Here is a 23,522-nt window from a genome sequence, read left to right on the forward strand (position 1 = left end):
CTGGCACCCTGCCGGAGGGGCCATCATCGCCATGAAGGCCAAGGACCAGAGGGAGAACCTATCCCCATCTAGCGGGGAGGCCATGGAGGAGGAAGCACAAGGGGGAGAACCTCTCCTCCTCTCTCTCGGTGGCGCCGGAGTGCCATCAGGAGGGGAATCATCACCGCGGTGATCGTCTTCATCAACATCACCATCCTCATCTCTTTTACGCGATCCACTCTCTCGCACCCCGCTGTAATCCCTACTTGAACATGGTGCTTTATGCCACATATTACGATCCAATGATGTGATGCCATCCTATGATGTTTTGAGTAGATATCCTTTGTCTTTGGGTTGATTGATGATCTAGATTGGTATGAGTTGTATGTTTTATTTTGGTGCTGTCCTATTGTGCCCTCCATGTCGCGCAAGCATGAGGGATTCCCGCTTTAGGGTGTTGCAATACGTTCATGATTCGCTTACAGTGGGTTGCTTGAGTGACAGAAGCATAAACCCGAGTAAGGGGGTTGTTGCGTATGGGATAAAGGGGACTTGATGCTTTAATTCTATGGTTGGGTTTTACCTTAATGATCTTTAGTAGTTGCGGATGCTTGCTAGAGTTCCAATCATAAGTGCATATGATCCAAGAAGAGAAAGTATGTTAGCTTATGCCTCTCCCTCATATGAAATTGCAATGACGACTACCGGTCTTGTTAACGATTGCCTAGGATAATTCCGCACACCGACCCATCATTATTCCACACTCGCTATTTATAATATTTAGTAATATATTCTAACTTTATGATAACAGCACCTACTTTTATGTTTTATCTCTCCGATATCATGCAAAGTTATCCTCTTCATACCCACAATGTAGTTTTATTTCTCGTTTCTAGTTGGAAGAAAATGTTCGGTGTACATAGAGTCGTATCAGTGGCAGATAGGACTTGAGAGAATATTGATCTTACCTTTAGCTCCTTGTGGGTTCGACACTCCATACTTATCACTTCCAGCATTGGGAATTGCTACGATGATTCCCTGCACTTGGGGATTATCAAGTCCGGTTTTGGATCCGATAACCCGTTAACACCAACGACCAATGGCGATTTTCCACATGTAAAATTCTCATTGGCCGAAGGAACCATGTGTAAGCTCCGCGTTGGGATAGATGTCATCCACCGAATGGACGGGACGCGCCTATGATACATAGACACATGGCTCAGCCTAACAGTGGCCCATTTAGGTTAAAAGGCTGGTCCCTTTGACTTGGTCAAAGGGAATCAGACTGGCCCAAGAAAAGCCTATTAACGGTGTGTATAGCCCAGTTACATACTACCTTTTTAGGAAAGTTTACAGCCTGCTAACTCACGACCCGTTATGGCCTATCCGAATTAGGCCCAACAGCGTCATGTGGACCGTCCAATATGATTTCAACTTCCGGCCCATGTATGGCCCATGATGTCTTTCGGCCCATATGAGGCCCTTTGTAACTTTGGGCCCTTTTAACGGCTTGTGATGAAACTAGCCCATAATGAACATTATATCACTTTATACCCATTAACAGCCCATTATTCAGTCGAGCCATTTCCAGCCCGTGTTATCTTCGGTCTTCTTTGAGCCCATTTATTCTTGGGCTCATTTCCAGCACTCGATTACTTACGGTCCGTTACTGGGCTGTTCGCTGATGGCCAAATTCTAACCATGGTTACAGTCGACCCATTTGTGGCTCGTTAATCCATTGGGTCATTTTGTAGCGTCATCTAATACGGTCCATTAACGAACCGTTATGCCCATCGATAGAATTAAGCCCGTTATACATATCGGCCTATTAACGGCCCATTACGGTCAGGCCCATAAACAGATGATTCCCATTTTAGCCCGTTTACGGCCCATATTGCGGTCCGTTATTGGTCCACGAATAGTGCGACCCATGTTTGTCCAACCGATCATACGGCCCGTAGAAGGCCCATTGATCCTACGGCCCGTAGGAAGCCCATGGATCCTACGGCCCGAAGGCCAATACTATAGTAGGCAGCGGGACCATGGTTACAACGGTCTATATGTGGCCCATGGTTTTTGTGGCCTAGTTCTCAAACAAAAAAGGTTACTAGCAAAACCGCGGAAAAAGAACTGTAGTGACTACTGATACGTCTCCAACGTATCTATAATTTTTGATTGTCCCGTGCTATTATATTATCTGTTTTGGATGTTTTATATGCATTAATATGCTATTTTATATGAATTATGGGACTAACCTATTAAACCTAGAGCCCAATGCCAGTTTCTGTTTTTTCCTTGTTTTAGAGTTTCGTAGAAAACGAATACCAAACGGCGTCCAAACGGAATGGAACTTTCGCGATGATTTTTCTTGGACCAGAAGACATCCAGAGGGCTTGGAGTGCATGTAAGGAAAGCCACGAGGCGGCCACAAGGTCGGGAGGCACGCCCAGGGGGTAGGGCGTGCCCCCCACCCTTGTGGGCCCCTCGTGACTCCACCGACCTATTTCTTCCGCCTATATATCCTCAAATATCCCAAAAACATCCAGGGGAGCCACGAAACCACTTTTCCACCGCCGCGACCTTCTGTACCCGTGAGATCCCATCTAGGGGCCTTTTCCGGCGTCCTGTCGGAGGGGGACTCGATCACGGAGGGCTTCCACATCAACACCATTGCCTCTCCGATGAAGCGTGAGTAGTTTACCACAGACCTACGGGTCCATAGTTAGTAGCTAGATGGCTTCTTCTCTCTCTTTGATTCTCAATACAAAGTTCTTCTCGATGTTCTTGGAGATCTATTCGATGTAATACTTTTTTGCGGTGTGTTTGCCGAGATCCGATGAATTGTGGATTTATGATCAGCTTATCTATGAATATTATTTGAATCTTATCTGAAATCTTTTTTGCATGATTTGATATCTTTGCAGGTCTTTTCGAACTATCGATTTGGTTGGGGCAACTAGATTGGTTTTTCTTGCAATGGGAGAAGTGCTTAGCTTTAGGTTCAATCTTGCGGTGCTCGATCCTAGTGACAGAAGGGGAACCGACACGTATTGTATTGTTGCCATCGAGGATAACAAGATGGGGTTTTCATCATATTGCTTGAGCTAATTCTGCTACATCATGTCATCTTACTTAATGCGTTACTCTGTTCTTATGAACTTAATACTCTAGATGCTGGCAGGAGTCGGTCGATGTGTGGAGTAATAGTAGTAGTTGCAGAATCGTTTCGGCCTACTTGACACGTACGTGATGCCTATATTCATGATCATTGCCTTAGATATCGTTGTAACTTTGCGCTTTTCTATAAATTTCTCGGCAGTAATTTGTTCACCCACCGTAATATTTTCTATCTTAAGACAAGCCTCTGGTGAATCCTATGGCCCCCGGGTCTATTTTCCATCATATAATCTTCTATTTTCCATCATATAATCTTCTACTTTCCATCATAAAAGTTTCCGATCTAAAATTTTAGTTTCCTATTTACTTTCTTTGCAATATTTTACTTTCCGTCGCATAAACCAAAAATACCAAAAATATTACTTTACCTTTTATCCATCTCTATCAGATCTCACTTTGCAAATAACCTTGAAGGGATTGACAACCCCTTTGTTGTGTTGGGTGCAAGTTGGTGTTTATTTGTGCAGGTATTCGATGGCTTGCGCGTTGTCTCCTACTCGGTTGATACCTTGGTTATCAAAGCTGAGGGAAATACTTACTCTACTTTGCTGCATCACCGTTTCCTCTTCAAGGGAAAAACCAACGCAAGCTCAAGAGGTAGGAAGAAGGATTTCTGGCGCCGTTGCCCGAGAGATCTACGCCAAGCCAAGACATACCAAGTACCCATCATAAACTCTCATCCCTTGCATTACATTATTTGCCATTCGCCTCTCGTTTTCCTCTCCCCCACTTCTAAAATGATTTTCGAAAAGATTTATCTTTTCTTCGCCCCTCTTCCGTTCGTCTTCTTCATTTGCTTTTTGTGAACTCGTGTGTTGGATTGCTTGCTTTGTCGCAATGACCTCTCCAAAAAACGTTGACCCTCACCTTAGGAGGTTAGACGAAATTGAAAATAATGTTAGAAGCTTCATGTCTTTGCAATTTGAGCATAACAATTTCTTTAGAAACGAGCTCAAGGAGCAGAAAAGTTTTATGGAATACATGAATAAAGAGCTTGATTATATGTCAAAGGAATTTTATGGTTTGAGATCTTAGTTTGCGCATCTTGAAAATTTAGTAGGTCAAAATTCTGATAAACAAGCTACTTTAGTGAACAAAATGGCCGCTAAACCAGAGGCTGAAAATAATGATGAAGATCTTAAAGTAATTGATGTGACTCCTATTGAATCTTTGTTTTCCAATGTAAATCTCGATAAAGATGGGACTAGATATGAGTCAACTTTAGTTAGAAGGCGTCCCAATGATTCGGAGTTTTTAGATCTGGATGCAAGAATTGATAAAAGTGGATTGGAGAGGTCAAAACTTTAAGTAGCAATGAACCCACTCTTTTGGATTTCAAGGAATTTAATTATGATAATTATTATTTAATAGATTGTATTTCCTTGTTGCAATCCATGTTGAATTCTCCTCATGCTTATAATCAAAACAAAGCTTTTACTAAACATATCGTTGATGCTATGATGAAATCCTTTGAAGAAAAGCTTGAATTGGAAGTTTCTACTCCTAGAAAACTTTATGATGAGTGGGAACCTACTATTAAGATTAAAATTAAAGATTATGAGTGCCATGCTTTGTGTGATTTGGGTGCTAGTGTTTTCACGATTCCGAAAACTTTATGTGATGTGTTAGGTTTCCATGAATTTGATGAGTGTTCTTTAAATTTGCATCTTGCGGATTCCACTATTAAGAAACCTATGGGAAGAATTAATGATGTTCTTATTGTCGCAAATAGGAATTATGTGCCCGTAGATTTCATTGTTCTTGATATAGATTGCAATCCTACATGTCGTATTATTCTTGGTAGACCTTTCCTTAGAACGATTGGTGCAATTATTGGTATGAAAGAAGGAAACGTTAGATTTCAATTTCCGTTAAGGAAAGGTATGGAACACTTTCCAAGGAAGAAAATTAAATTGCCTTATGAATCTATTATGAGAGCCACTTATGGATTGCATACCAAAGATGACAAAACCTAGATCTATTTTGTGTTTTATGCCTAGCTAAGGGCGTTAAACAATAGCGCTTGTTGGGAGGCAACCGAATTTTATTTTTGCTTTTGCTTTTTTGGTTCTGTTCTACAATAAAATTTTCATCTAGCCTCTGGTTAGATGTGATTTTGTGTTTTAATTAGTGCTTGTGCCAAGTAGGACCTTTGGGATGGCTTACGGTGATAGTTGTGTTGATCCTGCTGAAAAACAGAAACTTTTGCGCTCAAAAAAACAATTCTTATTTTCTGCTGGAGAGTGGAAAAACTCTGATTTTTTTACACAAGATTGATATACGAATTGCCTCTGTTGTCCTAATTTTTCAGAATTTTTGGAGTTACAAAAGTATTAGAACAATTCAGATATTCGTAGACTATTCTGTTTTTGACAGATTCTGTTTTTCGTGTGTTGTTTGCTTATTTTGATGCATCTATGGCTAGTATCGGGGGGTATGAACCATGAAAAAGTTGGAATACAGTAGATATTTCACCAATATAAATAAAGAATGAGTTCACAATAGTACCAAAAGTGGTCATTTATTTTTCTTATACTAACGGAGCTTATAAGATTTTATGTTGAGTTTTGTGTTGTGAAGTTTTCAAGTTTTGGGTAAGGATTTGATGGACTATGGAATAAGGAGTGGCAAGAGCCTAAGCTGGGGAATGCCCAAGGCACCCCAAGGTAATATTCAAGGACAACCAAGAGCGTAAGCTTGGGGATGCCTCGGGAAGGTATCCCCTTTTTCGTCTTCGTCTATTGGTAACTTTACTTGAGGCTATATTTTTATTCACAACATGATATGTGTTTAGCTTGGAGAGTCTTGTATGATTTGAGTCTTTCCTTTTTGGTTTTCCACAATCATCCTTGCTGTACACACCTTTTGCGAGAGACACGCATGAATCTTGATTTATTAGAATACTCTGTGTGTTTCCCTTATATCTTTTGAGCTAGGCAAATTTGCTCTAGTGCTTCACTTATATCTTTTTAGAGCACGGTGGTGGTTTTATTTTATATAAATTGATGAACTCCCGCACTTCACTTATATTATTTTGAGAGTCTTTAGAACAGCATGGTAATTTGCTTTGGTTATAAATTTAGTCCTAATATGATAGGCATCCAAGAGGGATATAATAAAAGCTTTCATATAAAGTGCATTGAATACTATGAGAAGTTTGATTCCTTATGATTTTTTTTGAGATATGAAGATGGTGATATTAAAGTCATGCTAGTGATTAGTTGTGAATTTGAGAAATAATTGTGTTAAAGTTTGTGAGTCCCGTAGCATGCACGTATGGTGAACCGTTATGTGATGAAGTCGGAGCATGATTTATTTATTGATTGTCTTCCTTATGAGTGGCGGTCGGGGACGAGCGATGGTCTTTTCCTACCAATCTATCCCCCTAGGGGCATGCGCGTAGTACTTTGTTTTGATGACTAATAGATTTTTTTAATAAGTATGTGAGTTCTGTATGACTAATGTTGAGTCCATGGATTATACGCACTCTCACCTTTCCGCCATTGCTAGCCTCTCTAGTACCGCGTAACTTTCTCCGGTACCATAAACCCATCATATACCTTCCTCAAAACAGCCACCATACCTACCTATTATGGCATTTCCATAGCCATTCCGAGATATATTGCCATGCAACTTTCCATCGTTCCGTTTATATGACACGCTCCATTATTCTCATATTGCTTTGCATGATCATGTAGTTGACATTGTATTTGTGGCAAAGCCACAGTTCATAATTCTTTCATACATGTCACTCTTGATTCATTGCACATCCCGGTACACCGCCGGAGGCATTCATATAGAGTCATATTTTGTTCTAAGTATCGAATTGTAATTCTTGAGTTGTAAGTAAATAAAAGTGTGATGATCTTCACTATTAGAGCATTGTCCCAAGTGAGGACAGGATGATGGAGACTATGATTCCCCCACAAGTCGGGATGAGACTCCTGACAAAAAAAGAGGCAAAAAAATGAGAGAAGGCCCAAATAAAAAATTGAGGGAAAAGAGGGAAGAGGCAATGTTACTATCCTTTTACCACACTTGTGCTTCGAAGTAGCACCATGATCTTCATGATAAAGAGTCTCCTATGATATCATTTTCATATACTAGTGGGAATTTTCATTATAGAACTTAGCTTGTATATTCCAATGATGGGCTTCCTCAAATTGCCCTAGGTCTTCGTGAGCAAGCGAGTTGGATGCACACCCACTTAGTTTTCTTTTTGAGCTTTCGTAAACTTATAGCTCCAGTGCATCCGTTGCATGGCAATCCCTACTCACTCACATTGATACGCCTAGTTGATGTGAGACTATCTCCTTCTTTTTGTCTTCTCCACAACCACCGTCTATTCCACCTATAGTGCTATGTCCATGGCTCACGCTCATGTATTGTGTGAAAGTTGAAAAAGTTTGAGAACGTCGAAAGTATGAAACAATTTCTTGGCTTGTCATCGGGGTTGTGCATGATTTAAATATTTTGTGTGATGAAGATCGGGCATAGCCAGACTATATGATTTTGTAGGGATAAGCTTTCTTTGGCCATGTTATTTTGAGAAGACATAATTATTTTTTTAGTATGCTTGAAGTATTATTGTTTTTATGTCAATATTAAAGTTTTGATTTGAATCATACGGATTTGAACATTCATGCAACAATAAAGAAAATTACATGAATAAATATGTTAGGTAGCATTCCACATTAAAAATTCTGTTTTTATCATTTACCTACTCGAGGACGAGCAAGAATTAAGCTTGGGGATGCTTGATACGTCTCCAACGTATCTATAATTTTTTATTGTTCCATGCTATTATATTATCTGTTTTGGATGTTTCATATGCATTAATATGCTATTTATATGATTTTTGGGACTAACTATTAACCTAGAGCCCAGTTCCAGTTTCTGTTTTTTTCCTTGTTTTAGAGTTTCGCACAAAAGGAATACCAAACGGAGTCCAAACGAAATGAAACTTTCGCGATGATTTTTCTTGGACCAGAAGACATCCCTAGGGCTTGGAGTGCACGTCAGGAAAGCGACGAGGCGGCCACAAGGTCGGGAGGCGCGCCCAGGGGGGTAGGGCGCGCCCCCCACCCTTGTGGGCCCCTTATGACTCCACCGACCTATTTCTTCCGCCTATATATTCTCAAATATCCTAAAAACATTCATGGGAGCCACGAAACACTTTTCCACCGCCGCAACCTTCTGTACCCGTGAGATCCCATCTAGGGGCCTTTTCCGGCGTCCTGACGGAGGGGGACTCAATCACGGAGGGCTTCTACATCAACACCATTGCCTCTCCGATGAAGCATGAGTAGTTTACCACAGACCTACGGGTCCATAGTTAGTAGCTAGATGGCTTCTTCTCTCTCTTTGATTCTCAATACAAAGTTCTTCTCGATGTTCTTGGAGATCTATTCGATGTAATACTTTTTTGCGGTGTGTTTGCCGAGATCCGATGAATTGTGGATTTATGATCATCTTATCTATGAATATTATTTGAATCTTCTCTGAAATATTTTATGCATGATTTGATATCTTTGCAAGTCTCTTCGAACTATTGATTTGGTTTGACCAACTAGATTAGTTTTTCTTGCAATGGGAGAAGTGCTTAGCTTTGGGTTCAATCTTGTGGTGCTCGATCCTAGTGACAGAAGGGGAACCGACACGTATTGTATTGTTGTCATCAAGGATAACAAGATGGGGTTTTCATCATATTGCTTGAGCTAATTCCTCTACATCATGTCATCTTACTTAATGCGTTACTCTGTTCTTATGAACTTAATACTCTAGATGTAGGTAGGAGTCGGTCGATGTGTGGAGTAATAGTAGTAGATGTAGAATCGTTTCGGTCTACTTGACACGGACATGATGCCTATATTCATGATCATTGCCTTAGATATCATCATAACTTTCGCTTTTCTATCAATTGCTCGACAGTAATTTGTTCACCCACCATAATATTTTCTATCTTAAGACAAGCCTCTAGTGAAACTTATGGCCCCCGGGTCTATTTTCCATCATATAATCTTCTATTTTCCATCATATAATCTTCTACTTTCCATCATACAAGTTTCTGATCTAAAATTTTAGTTTCCTATTTACTTTCTTTGCAATCTTTTACTTTCTTTCCCATAAACCAAAAATACCAAAAATATTACTTTACCTTTTATCCATCTCTATCAGATCTCACTTTGCAAATAACCTTGAAGGGATTGACAACCCCTTTGTCGCGTTGGGTGCAAGTTGGTGTTTGTTTGTGCAGGTATTCGGTGGCTTGCGCGTTGTCTCCTACTCGATTGATACCTTGGTTATCAAAACTGAGGGAAATACTTACTCTACTTTGCTGCATCACCGTTTCCTCTTGAAGGGAAAAACCAACGCAAGCTCAAGAAGTAGCAACTACAAGCAACCAAATAAACAAGACAATAAGAAAATAAATAAGCAAGCAACTTATGCTAGGCAACTACATCTATTACACATATTACATCCACTAGGCATCAAAGTTCGCCATCATTGCAAATATAGGAGACAAAACAACATATTACATACTAGGCGTTTAAACTGACCACCAGTACAAATAAACATGGAAGCAAAACAAGTCCATTATATTAAGAACAAAAAGACTACAAAACTTTCTACAGACGGCTGATGATTTCTTTGTAAACTATGTTCATGGTCTTCAAAGTAGAGCAACTATTACTTACTCAATTAAGAGCTTAACCACTTGTGGGAGGTAACCCGTAATACAGCCATGGACAACTTCCTCTCATCAAAACTATCTGTAGACATGGATATGGAGTCAATGTACACACATAGTGTCATGTTGTAGAATATGTTGATAGAGCTGGTTATATTAGCCAACCTAAGAACAATGTACAGAGCCATGTTAATCTAGAGCAGAAGATCAGTAATAATACTAACAATTTCGTCCTGGCTCGATCTTATCAAAGATCTCGTGTTTTTTACATAACATACATGGACTCATGGCCTTCCAAAACCTATATGCTGACACATTGTTTGCCCCTATGTGTTTTTTACATAACATACATGGACTGCATGGCCTTCCAAAACCTAGATGATGACACATTGTTTGCCCCTATTTTCCTTCACTTCTAGAAATTGCAAATTGTAAATATAGCAAAAAGAAACAATGTAATGTGAACAGCATACGTATATTGTAGAATAATTTGTTTTATTGGCCTACACAATACAATACATGTTATCACTGGATATGCAAGTCAGTGGAAAGTTTTAACTACAGAGTAGTGCCAGCAAGCATATTCAGGGACTTCAGTGTTCATACATGTAACGACCGTTCCGTTTCAAAAAAAAAATTGTAACTATTGTTACAGAGAAAGTTAATGCAAAGTGTGAGCCTGCATAATTTAATTTGCAAGAAAGTTGAACGACAGTGAAGAAGTTATGGACTTAAGATACTATTTTTTTACGAAACCTCGTCAGAGGGCCAGGAGCTCTGGCATTGCATTCTAGAAGAAGAGAGTTAATCCAGTTTATAAGGGAAACCGGATCGAAAAACCTAATAGAGTGACTCGTTTCTGAGGAAAACTAGACCGACAACCGCACAAGCGACAAAGCCTCGCCGACCACACGACCCAAGGCTACAATCGCAACAAACACACACACGCAACTCCGGAGCCGCCGTTCCGACATCCCCGCCCGCACGCGAGCCACAACGCCGCACGGCTCAAGCGCCTTGTAGCCCTTGCTACCCGAGACGACCGCTCGCAGACCACGAACGCCGTGTCAAACATCCGGGGCCGCTGCCCCGACTTCCAGTCAGACCGACCCCTTAGATCGCGTCGACCGAGCGGATGAACTCACTACCCCGCAGCACTAGGTCGCCGCCCATGCCAAGCAAAGCAGCGGACCTACCCCATAGGGCCGTCGTTGCATGGCCATCCGAGGCCGCGCCTCGGCGTACATCCACCGTCGGGAGCCGCCGCTCCGACTTCCACTGCCTCGGCATCCCACCAGAAATACAATAGGCACAAGCGCCACTACCCCAGAAGAATTCTTCGTCTTTCCACTCTGGCCAGAAGCCCAGAAGGGAGAGTGGATCTGTTTTTATTTCACTGAAAAGTTCCATCGATCATTTCTATAGGACGGTAGTGGACACTGAGCGAATCAATGGAATTAAACAAGGGGTAGTACATAGCATATCATGTCTTCCTCTCCTCTCCTACTCACAAGTGTAACATGCATGCATACAGATTAATTATATAAAAAGCCAAAAAAGATCACGATGAACTATATATCCCAGACTTGAGTTTGAATTCGAAGCTTAAACCAACATATTAGAATAGCACCTCATCTTGGCACAAAGGATTTCAGACATGAACATGTATGCAGCACAAATCCTCTCCTGGAAAGAAAATTTAGAAGGAAACAATGACCAGTAAATTTAAAAAATACTGTCACTCCCTATGTTCACTTCTGTAGGACCTTTTAGACATTTAAGACAACACCTAAAACAATTCAATTTCAGCTGTCTTAAACGACTTACAAAAGTGAACAGAGGAAGTATTATTTTTCAGTTGTCTGCTTTTGAATTCGTCTCGGGTCATTTTCTGTCCGTCCGATCCACACGCGTCTCCGCGCGTCGTACGACCTCAGTCTCGCGTGAACCGGGTCTCTTTTTTTTGTGTTGTGTTGGGCTTTCGGGTTCGCGAGTTTCTATTGTCTTTTGAATTGAGTTAAATACACTACAGGTGCCCTAACTTGTCCGGCAAGGTCAGTTTGGTGCCTAAACTTGAAAAATGCACAAAAGTGGTGTCGTAACTTGTCTGAGCGTTCAAATACGGTGCTTCTAGACGTATGCCGCCGTATCAACTGCCGGTGAGGCATGCCAACGTGTCGCTGGGCCACATGTCAGTGGCTGCGGGCGCGTTGTGAGTTATGCATGTAGTTTTTTTAAATGCCCCTGGACTTTAGTTAATTCTTGCAAAAAATCATTACGGGCGCTGCATGCACACTGTTTTTTAGGGAACGTGCCCGTACTTTAATTAATTCTCACAAAAATATAAACACAAGTTGGCATGAAGGTGCGGGTTGCCTAACAAACAAGCGGACCAAGAGGCAACACTTTGGTTTACATTTAACTGCTAGCTAGCAACTTATATGCACGATTCCACGTATCGCTTTGCACATGTTTTCTACAGCTTTTTTGAAGTACTGCTTCGCTTTTTTTACGAGTGAAGTTCCTGTTTAATTTTGATGATACATAAATTTTCCCATATAAAAATAAAATAATTATCAATCTGCAATTATTGTTGATTTTATATCTTTATTTTATTTTCATTATTGTGTACCTTGAAGAGATAAACATGAATTTTCTCTAAAATTTATGTGGACATAAAAAGTTGAACGTATATTAAAAATTATTCTGTAAATTTATGTATCCTCATTGAGCACCATAAGCACGAACAATTATTCTGTATCTTCATTCTATTTTTAAAATGCACAATTATTTAAAATTGACAATATTGTATTTCAAAAACTGTTCAACGTGTATTAAATATTATTGTGTGACAATAATAAATTCTAGAAACGTACTAACATGTTAAGCGTGTTTGTAGAAATTTAAGAATAATATTACACAATATTATTTTAATAGGCATTCAACATTATCAAAAAAACATGGTGAGCATTTGCTAAAATAATATGAAAAAATGAACATGAACGTGAACGTGTATTTCAAAAACTGCTCACTTTGTTTTTAATATACGTTCAACTTTTTAATTCCACATCAATTTTAGAAAAAGTTCATGTTTATCTCTTCAAAGTAAACACAACGGAAATAGACAAAATTTCATATTGATACTTATTTTACTTTTTCACACGGAAAAAAATTATGTATCATGAAAACTAAACAGAAACTTCACTCGAAGAAAAACAAGATAGTAACTTGGAAATAAATATAAATAAAATTACTCCAGCAAAAGCATATGCAGAGCGATACATGCAATCATCTATATAAACTGCTTGCTTATAATTAAGCGCAAACTAGACTGTGGCCACCTGGTCCGCTTGATTGTCAGCTGACGAGGATGTCACATGTTCGAATTCCCTGCACGCTCGCTTCCTGGTATTTTTTGCGAGCATTACCTAAAATCAAGGGGGAGCAAGAATTGATTAAAATTCAGGGGCATTCCTGTAAAAAACACGTGTAGCTCACAGCGCGCGTCCAACGCCTGCAACCACTGACATGTGGCCCAACGACATCAACGCGGGCACTCGATACGGCGGCATGCGTTCAGAGGTATCGTATTTGAACGGCCAGACAAGTTATGACACCATTTTTGGGTATTTTTCAAATTTAGGCATGAAACTGACCGCACCGGACAAGTTAAGCACGTGTGTGTGCTGTATTTAACTCTTTTGAATTTCTATTCAGTCGGTGGGGCGGCGGCCTTTGTCTTAGCTGGGGAAGGGATTGAAAGGGGTTGGCCGAGGCGGCGGAGGGAACGGGGAGCTTCTCGCCGCTCGCCGGTGATTAGCGGCAGGTCGGCCAAGCGAAGACGGCGCCCGGCGAGTCACCCCACAAGCGGGGTTTGTTCGCGGGAGGCGTGCTTCACAGGGAGGGCCTCAGGCAAGAGAGGTGTTAGTCTGGAGAGGAGCTCGGCCGTAGCTACCCCTTCGTGCTCGCCACCAGCAAGCGCCGTCGATGGGTGATGTAGTATTCGCCGGAGCCGGTGGGCCGCAAGGTATACTCCCGTCTCCCTGTTGTCCTCGCTCTGAACAATTTCTGTTGTTCTCTGTGATCTGCCTCTTTATGTGTTTGATTCAGTTCATCGTCGTGGTCGCCGGGCATAGAGCCATGTCGCAGGAGTTGTTCAGCTAGCTGGTTTTTGAGTAGGAACGTTTTGTGATAGCTTAGTTCACCTCTGCGATTTGGAGTGGTTCATCAGAAACTATCCTGAATATTTTGCTGCCACCTATGCGCGTGTGTCGCTCTATCCCCAAATTTCATCGCCAAATCCGCCTCGTTGAACGCATTTTCCGCTGGCCACTCCGGCCCCGGCTCCCGCCCCCGCTCCCGCTCCCGCTCCCCAGCGCCGCCGGCCACTCCGGCCCCGGCGCCCACCAGCCTGCGACGGCCGCCACTCCGGCGCCGCCGCCCACCTCCCCGATGGCCACCCCGCCCGCCGGCCGCGGCCGCGAGCTGCGGTGGATGGAGTCTAGCCCATCCTCCGCTGGATCTGGCGCCCCGTCGTACCTCGACGTGCTCCGCTCGTCACCTCCCCCCGTCAGGCACCCCTCCCCTCCCCGCCTCCGCCCTCGCCGCCGGCCCCGCGCCGCATCCCCCGCTCCGAGGTCCATCTTGTGGAGCGCGAGCCCGTGGATGCGGCCAGCGACGGGTGGCGCGTCGCCACGGGGGGCAGGCGGCCGCGCTCGCCGCGCAACCCCCGGCGTCGCCGGCGCAGCCCTGGCACGCGTCGCGACCCGCCACCCCCGGCGAGTGCCCTCGATGCTTCGGCGCTCACCCCCGCTCCGAGTGCAGGCGGGACGTGCGCTGCCGGCGCTGTCATTTTTTTGGCCACATCGCCAGGAACTGCACCACGCCGTGCCCCCGCTCACCGAGCTCCCCCCATGCGGCCAAGAGGCCGCGGACCGCCTCCCCGCTACCCGCGAACTCCTCCGCGTCGAGCGTGGCGGGGCCGAGCCAGCCTGCATCCTCCAGGCCTGGCTCCTCGTCCCCTTCCCCCGCTCCCACCTCCTCCGGGCGGAGCGCGTCTTCCCCGGCCACGGCCTCCCCCCCGCCCTCCTCATCGCGCGAGATCACCGCGATGTCTGGGCATCCCTCCCTTCGGCCTGCGGGCGCAGTCAGCTACGTGCCGCGCTCCGAGCGCCTCGACGCCGCGGAGCACGCCCTCGGGCTCGCGCTCGTCGCCAGCGTGGCTGGCAACCGCTCCGGGGTATCTACCGACGACGTCGCCCGCGCCCTCTGCTCTCAGGTGCCGCTGGCGCCGGCCGAGTTCTCCGTCCACTGCACCCGCAACAACGAGTTCCTGGTCCGCTTCACCAGCCAGGAGGCCCGGGCGCGCGCTGCCCTGGCCAACGTGCGGGGGCCCAACTTCCGCCTGCTCCTACAGCCCTGGAGCCGTCTCGCAAGCGCCGAACCGCTCCGTCTCCGGATCCATGTCGACATCGAGATCTATGGCATCCCGGAGCACGGCTGGGACATCTCTTCCGCCGTGCAGCTGCTCTCTCCGTTCTGCATGGTCGGCCGCCTCGCGCCGGAGACTGCAAACGGGAGCGATCTCTCCGTGTTCAAGCTCGAGGCTTGGACCGCGAACCCGGATGGCATTCCCCGCTCTTCTGAGCTTCTGCTCGAGGAGCCCGACGAGCTCGCCGACGCGGACCCCGATCGCGTCGACCGTTTCACCTTGGCGCTCATGCGATTCCCCGTCACCATCCATGTCCGTCGTGCTGCGGACTACCGTTTCCCTTCGCCGCCACCCCCTCCGCCGCCGCCTGGCAATGGCTCCGACGGCGCGTCGGACCAGGATTCACCTCCCTGCCCCGACGCCTGGCCTCGCAGGCACGATTTTCCGCGTCCTCCCGGAAACTCGCATGCCGGCCGCCCCTCCCGCCGCGGTGATTCCGGCCGGCGGGGCCGCCGCCGCGTTGCGCCCTCATGCCGCGATTGGCAGGGTGTGCTGGGGCCGTATCCAGCCACTAGCGCGGCGCCACGTCGCCCGATCAGCACGCGGCCGACGTCCCCTCCTGGCCCCCCACCTGCGCCCCACATGTTGTCGGGACCTGCCGCTTCATGCCAGGCCATCACAACGGTGGGATTCCCATCGGTTCAAACCCGGCCCTTGGCCTTGACTGGGGTGGACTCTCCACGTGGCGCGTCCTCCGCCACAACTCTCCTCGAGCCCGCCTCGGATTCGCCGATTCTCCACGACACGCCTCCAGACCCTTCCAGCCCCCGGCAGATGCCAAAGCAGATAATCTTATCACCGCGCAGGCCAACTCCCCTTTGCAGCCTTCGCCACCAGCCTGTCGCCCTGGCGGCCAACCCGATGCTGCCTGCGAGCCTCGGGGGACGTCTTTGGTGCCCCACCAACCCCCACCCCTGACCGTCGCGGATCCCCAGGGAGGCGTGTTGGATCACCCACCGGCTGGACCCGCTGGCGATCCCTAGGACGCCATCTCGCCACCAGCTGGGCCCGACGTGGACCCCCAGGCCACTTCCGAGGTCTCGGCTGGGCCGGATCTCGTCCACCAGGCCGCCACCTGTGCTGATGATTGCAACCATGCAGAGCACGTTACCGGCGGCCCACGTGGCGCACCCAGCACCACCATGCACGTTCAATGGGAGCGCTTCCTGTGCCATTCCGCCCCACGTTCTCAGCTTCTTGGACTCGGTTAAGATGCCAACGGCGCCGCTTCTCGCTACCCCGGCCCCCAGGCGCAAGCGGGCCAAAATCCCGCCCAACTTCACGCCACGCCGTAGCGGACGGATCGCCTCACAAAATCAGGGATACGACGCGGAAACAAAAGCCAAACGCGTGCTTCTTCGCAAGCTTGGCCTGCTCGGGAGCGACGAGCCGCTATCCGCCGACCTTCTCGCTAGATACTCACGGCTCTTCGACCGACCGCTGGCCACGGATGTCGTCCTTGCTTTTGCGGACTTCTTTGGATGGCGTGTGCCGCGGGAGCTTATCGCGAGCCCCGTGCATGGCCAGGCCCTCCTCACCGAGGCATGACTGGGCGTTTCCTAGTCCATCTTGGGCCCCCCCAACTCTTATGGATAATCACATCAAAGTTGTAGTCTGGAATGTGTGTGCTCTTAACAGCAAAGCCAAGCGCATCGCTGTCCGCACCGTTATTGCCTCTACTTCCCCCCTCGTGGTCTGCCTTCAAGAGACTAAATTGTCCCTAGTGACGCCTACTCTGGTTTTCGAGACGCTTGGTGCCAGCTTCGCCGACTTCTACTTCCTCCCCGCGGTGGGCACACGCGGTGCCATTCTTCTCGCTTGGCGTAGCGACGTGATCGCTCTGGCCAACCCGACCATCGGGACCTACCACGTCTCTGCAACGGTCTCTTCCCTTTCGGGGAACGACACCCGGTGGATCACCGGCGTTTACGGGCCGCAAAGCGCCCCAGACAAACTTGCGTTCCTCTCTGAGCTTCACGACCTGCGGGAATCTATTGCCGGACCTTGGGTCTTAGGCGGCGACTTCAACATGGTGACCTCCATCGCTGACAAGAGCAACGGCCGTGTCAACCACCGTACAATGAATCAATTCAGGCGCTTCATTGCCGACTCGGCCTTGCGCGATATCTACCTCCATGGCCGAAGATTCACTTGGTCCAACGAGCAAGACAACCCCACGCTCGTGCGCAACGATCATGTTCTATGCACACCCTCGTGGGAGATCAACAACCCCAACCACATGCTCCATTGCCTCGCTTCGGCGGTCTCCGACCACCGTCCACTCGTCCTTGACTGTTCTCCCCGCAAGCGCGGCCGGCCGCGCTTCCACTTCGAGCGATTTTGGACCAAGCTTGAGGGCTTCCACCATACCGTTTCCACGGCCTGGCACTCTGAGGAGCCCGACCCGGACCCATTCCGGCGAATCTACGCGCGCCTAAAGGCTACGGCGCGCGCGCTCAGGAGCTGGAGCTCGCGCTCGCTCGGCGACATCTCTACGCAGCTCCTGGTTTCCTGCGAACTTATATATCGCCTCGACCTGGCACAAGACAAGCGCACTCTTTCTGCTAGTGAAGCCTGGCTCCGGCGGGAGCTCAAACGCAAGTACTTGGGTCTGGCCTCTCCTGACCGCTCCATTGCTTGTGAGCGGGCTCGCTTCTCCTGGCTCAAGGAGGGAGACACTAATACGGCATTCCTCAAAATCCACACCGCTCATCGATGCTAAAAGAGCCACATGACAGGGCTGCATCAGGACGACCACTTTGTCAGCGATCTTCCTGGCATGGCTCGGGCTGCGTTCGACCACTTCACTGCCACCATTGGATCCCAGTCCACGCGTGATCACGCGCTCAACATACGCATGTTCGATCAACGCCGCTTCGACCTGCTACCGCTTGATGAGCCTTTTTCCGAGGACGAGATATGGAATGCAATCAAGGCCCTGCCGCTTGGCAAGGCGCCGGGACCGGACGGCTTCACGACGGAATTCCTACGCTCGTGTTGGGCCATCGTCAAAGACGACATATGTGCCGCTTTCGACAAACTCTACACTATGAACGGCATGGGATTTCGCAAACTCGATGAGGCGCTACTCATCCTACTGCCCAAGAGACAAGATGCATCGACCCTCGCGCATTACCGGCCGATCAGTCTTATACACCTCATTGCCAAGCTCTTCGCCAAAGTCCTCTCCCTCCGGCTAGCGCCGCGTCTCCGAGAGATGGTGTCCACGAACCAAAGTGCGTTCATCGCCGGAAGGAGTGCGCATGATAACTTTCTTCTCGTCCAACAAACGGCCTGGCTCCTCCACAACCTCAAAGGCACTGCGCGTTCTTCTTAAATTGGACATCGCAAGGCATTCGACACGGTGGCGTGGCTATTCCTCCTCGAGACGCTTCGACACTTGGGGTTTGGCATGCGTTGGTGTGAGTGGATTTCGATCCTCCTCTCCACTGCTTCGACTCGTGTTCTCCTCAATGGCACCCCCGGACCGCCGATCACTCATGCCCAAGGGCTGCGCCAGGGTGACCCGGTGTCCCCCATGCTGTTCACCCTGGTGATTGACAAGCTTAACTCGCTCCTCGAGCATGTCACGAACCAAGGAATCCTCCAGCGGCTGACCACGCGCCACGCCGCGTCCAGCATATCCATGTTCGCCGACGACGTGGTCATCTTCTGCCACCCCGACGCCCATGAGCTCTCCGCCATCAGAATGCTGCTCGACACTTTTGGCAACGCCTCGGGTCTTCGAACCAACTTCCTCAAGTGTTCCGCTTCACCCATCAGATGCGGCGACAACCACCGCGCCACCATTGGCGCCTCCCTCTCCTGCCCGCTGGAAGAATTTCCCATCAAATACCTAGGGCTACCGCTCTCAACTCGCAAAGTGCCGGCCTCCGCCCTCCTTCCACTTGTCGACAAGCTTACCATGAAGCTCGCAACCTGGAAAGCCTCTTTGTTGTCCCGTGGCCAGCGGCTTGCTCTTGTCAGACATGTCCTCACCGCCATGCATGTGCATATCCTGTTAGCGCTAGCGCTACACCCAGCGATCCTCAAGAAGGTCAACAGGCTCATTCGAGATTTCCTTTGGCACGGCAACAAGGATGCCTATGCTGGTTGCTGCATCGTCTCTTGGCAAAAGGTATGCCGTCCCCTCGCGCTTGGTGGACTGGGGATCCGCGATCTGCACCGTACTAGCGTCGCCCTCCGCACCAGGTGGCTATGGCTGCAGGGAACCGACCCTGACCGCTCCTGGAAGCATCTCCACCCCCCGACCGATCACGAGGCCTCTGTGCTCTTCCGTGCTTCCACGACCTGGACCATCGGCAATGGCAACACCTGCAAGTTCTGGCAGGATCACTGGCTCAACGGGCGCTCCATCCCCGAGATTGCTCCTACCCTTTCTGCCCTCATCCCGAGGCGCCGCCGAAGCCAACGCCTTGTCAGCGACGCTCTCAACAACAGAGGCTGGATCGCCGACATCCATGGCACCTTACACCCCCGCGCGGTCATCGAATATGTCGAGCTATGGAGGCTGCTCCAAACTATCCAGCTCTCCAACGAACCCGACAAGCTCTCCTGGAAATGGACGGCCGATGGGAGCTACTCCGCGCGTTCAGCCTACCACGCGTTGTTCATCGGCGACACCACCGCACCATTCTGGCGCCCCATCTGGAAGACTTGGGCTCCTTCCAATGCGAAGATCTTCCTCTGGCTTGCCTCTCTCAACAGATGCTGGACCGCCGACCGGAGAGCGCGCCACAACCTTCCTCATGACCCCATTTGCAAGCTGTGCAGCCAAGACAATGAGACACTGCACCACCTCCTCGTCGGCTGCGTCTTCTCGCGCATCATTTGGCACGACATCATGGCATGGTGCCGCATTCCCGCCCTTCCCCCTGATGGCGCTTCCAGCTTCTTCGACTGGTGGATGGTAACGACGGCCAGCGTGCCAGCCTGCCTCCGCAAAGGGACGAACTCCATCATCATCCTCACCTCTTGGGCACTTTGGAAGCATCGCAACGCAGCTCTCTTCGACAATGCTGCACCCTCCTATAACAAACTTGTCGAGGACATAAAACAGGAGGCGAAACTCTGGGCAAGAGCCGGCGCCAAAGGGCTCGGTAGGATCATTTCTGTAACATAAGATGTAAACTATGAGGCTGAGCATCCTCCCTCCCTCGCTGCTTAACTAGCGCTTAGGCCCGCCATCTCATGTGTACGAGGCCTAAGACGCTCACCCTGGTACTCTCCCCCAACCTATCAATGGAATGATACGCAACTTGCGTATTCGGGATATAAATCCGCCTCGTTGTTTTTGGTACTAGATTATTTCAGTTTAGTGAATGAGAGCTACTTTTTGGTACTAGATTATTTCAGTATTTAAGCATGTTCTGTACATTATTCAGCTTAAGTAATTCCTTCATCATGGAGATAGTTTTGCTTCTCAGGCCCGAGTTTGGGGAGCAAGTTCACAATTATTTTTGGTGTGATTTTTTCACACTAAAACGAATGGACCTGAATTTTTCCCGTTACCTGTTATGTATTGGCTATTATAATTTTTCAGTATGGTTTTTCAGTATGTTCTGGAGATTATATTTTGCATTGTAGTGCCTCCAATTCAGGTTTGTTTGAAGTCAGTTTCTTCAGGGGCCAACAGTAAAAAATCAAAGCACCCCTGAATTAGTTTCTCTGAACACACCTGAAGAAATCAACATCTACCAGGAGACGGGTCGGCTAGGTTGCGCGCCAGTTGTGAAAGATCGACGTGTCTCGAAGATGGAAGGGCCTATTTTTAGTTCTTTCTTGCAATGGATATAGTTTAAAATGAAGTTCAACTGCTGCAAACTCCAGTTCATATTTTTAAACTACAATGCCTAAAAATCACTTATCCGATCAGGGAGGTTAGACAACTTGTCAGGTTGTAGAAGTTTTTGTTCACAGTTCATAGTGTTATCTCCTCTTTTTTCTTTCTATATCATGCAACAACTTTTTGCTTTTTAGTTCTTTTTTTAGGTGCATGTCGATTTTTTTCATATTTTTTTCAATCATATTTTCATGGGGGGTTGTTCTTGACCTGTGTTTTGGACATCTGATCTTTTGTCATGGCTATTTTTTGTTTTCATTTTCGTTTCATTCTTTGTTTTGCTTTCTGTAACATAACCTTAATTTTCGCAGAGATGATTGTGGATATTTCCCAACGAAGATAATGGAGATATGGGAACCAGCCTTGGATCCGCGGAAGCATTTCTCACAAGATGATATCCAGAATATAAGGATTCAATATATGAATCAACTATTCTTTTGGAAGAAAAACACCGCAGACAAGAGGCTGGTCACTGATTTCAACCTACAGGTTTTTCTTCCTTATTTTTTATTCATTTTCACTTATATTTTTTATTTTATTTTTTTAAGTTGTTTTGCCATTTTTCATTATTTTTGTGATTTTAACTGTTGTCTTACTTTCTCTATGTGATTCTCCTTTCTTTTCTTTTCTACGGGATGATTTCGTTAACAATCCTGCATGATAGCTTTGGTTTCTCTCTGTATTTTGGGCCTGTTGGACGTATATCAATTAAAGAGAGCTCGCCTACTTTTTTCCGATGTCTCACAAAGAACTATTTTTAACACCACAAAGAACATTGTTAGTGGAGGGGGATAGGAGGGAGTTTTGTGATGTACAAACACCTCATGCCCGTTGTGAATGGGGGAGTTTTGTCTTGGATGTGCAGACACCTCATGCCCGTTGTAAATGGGGAAGTTTTGTCTTGGATCTACGGACAAGCCCTTTTTTGTGCCATGCGCGTGCGTTGAACAGTGATGACGGCATGGTTGTTGCCGGCTATGTCAATTCTTGTAAGTGCATCTAGTGTCCCTTAGTGATTTTGGTGTATTGAAGACTTATAGGTTAAGGGACTAATGCGTTTGTGAGTGTACACAGGTCTATAAATCTATGAGGAGTTTGATATTTACAGAGAAAGTCGACCTCTAAAAATGAAGTTCTTCGACTGAAAACTTTGGATTTTTGAAGACTTTGAAAGTGAAGAAATTGGTGTGACCTTGAAGACTAGGTATCCATTTAAGGAACATGAATCGTGAAGGCTTTTTTTCGTAGTTTCTGTTTCTCTTTCTTGAGCCATAGGAAACACCGTACTGTTAAAGGAGGTCGAGAAAATACTAAGAAAAAATTTCCAAGTGGTGCTCAACTCAAAATCCTACACCTACCAATCCCTTCGAGTGAAGCCATTGGAAATCTCATACAGTTCAGTCATATTCTTCAGTGACAGAGACGAAGTTCTTCTGGTCTCTGAGGATTATATTCTGACTCAGGACTTAGGAATTCGCCAGTGTGGATTGCCTACACAGTGAGGAACATGATAGCCCTGAGGAATTTGAGCCTCAAACATCCGACCGTTGCTGTGCTACACACCAGCTGTCCCAAAATATCTACCCACCTAACGGTCATATCATTGAAGGGAATTTATGTCTTATCATGTCGGGCTGCTCCCTAGGCTATAAATAGCTGCCCCCTACAACCACTAGCCGGTTGGCTGCTCCGAGAGAAACTGACACTTGTCATTTGAGAGCATCCCATCCTCCGAGGACTTTGAGCAAAAATCATCAAGTGAGAAAAACCCAAACCCAAACACCTACAAACCCAAAGTGATTGAGCATCACCGAAGAGATTGATCTTGCGTAGATCCGACGCTTGTTACCTTTGAAGACTGTGCTTCTTCCAGACGGTTAGGCGTCATGGTCTAGAGCATCCAAGAGGAATTGTGGATCGCCGAGTGACCGAGTCTGTGAAGGTTTGGAAGTCACCTGAAGAGTTACCACGAGTGATTGGGCGAGGTCTGTGTGACCTTAGCTCAAGAAGAATACGGTGAGGACTGTGTGTTCGGGACTGTGTGTCCTTAGGTTTAAATACCTAGCCGCTCCAACCAGACGTACAACTGAGATAGCAGTTGGAACTAGTCTACCAAATCTTTGTCTTCACCAAGCTTACTGGTTCTATTTCCTCAACTCTTTTATTTCCTCATAACTGTGTTGTGCACTTGTTCATATCTGTGTGTGAAGACTTTGACTGAAGACCTTCTCAATTTCCTCAGTTCAATTTCTCTAGTTTGTTTGTCTTCATCCTGTGTTTACGCTTTCTGTACTCTGTGCTTGTCTTCATTTCATCATGAT

General features: G+C 46.9%; 1 protein-coding gene and 1 long non-coding RNA gene across 3 annotated transcripts in view; one reads left to right on the forward strand and one right to left on the reverse strand.

The window, feature by feature from the left end:
- LOC123171063 (translation initiation factor IF-2) overlaps positions 1-11,257 on the reverse strand; it is a 139,590-nt gene extending 128,333 nt beyond the window's left edge. Inside the window, exon 1 of the mRNA XM_044588726.1 lies at positions 10,993-11,257. Within this exon, the coding sequence (XP_044444661.1) occupies positions 10,993-11,257 (265 nt within the window). The remainder of the gene's footprint in view (positions 1-10,992) is intronic.
- Positions 11,258-13,197: 1,940 nt separating this feature from the next.
- LOC123168750 (uncharacterized) lies at positions 13,198-22,628 on the forward strand. 2 transcript variants are annotated; one of them, XR_006484497.1, is made up of 3 exons: positions 13,544-13,874; positions 21,513-21,690; positions 22,067-22,628. It is a non-coding gene; the product is annotated as an uncharacterized lncRNA (long non-coding RNA). The 2 variants fall into 2 exon arrangements; XR_006484496.1 differs by lacking the exon at positions 22,067-22,628 and having other exon boundaries at positions 13,198-13,874; positions 21,513-21,935.
- Positions 22,629-23,522: the final 894 nt, after the last annotated feature.

Source organism: Triticum aestivum, chromosome 7D (genome assembly GCF_018294505.1).
Source record: "Triticum aestivum cultivar Chinese Spring chromosome 7D, IWGSC CS RefSeq v2.1, whole genome shotgun sequence".
Lineage (NCBI taxonomy): Eukaryota > Viridiplantae > Streptophyta > Magnoliopsida > Poales > Poaceae > Triticum > Triticum aestivum.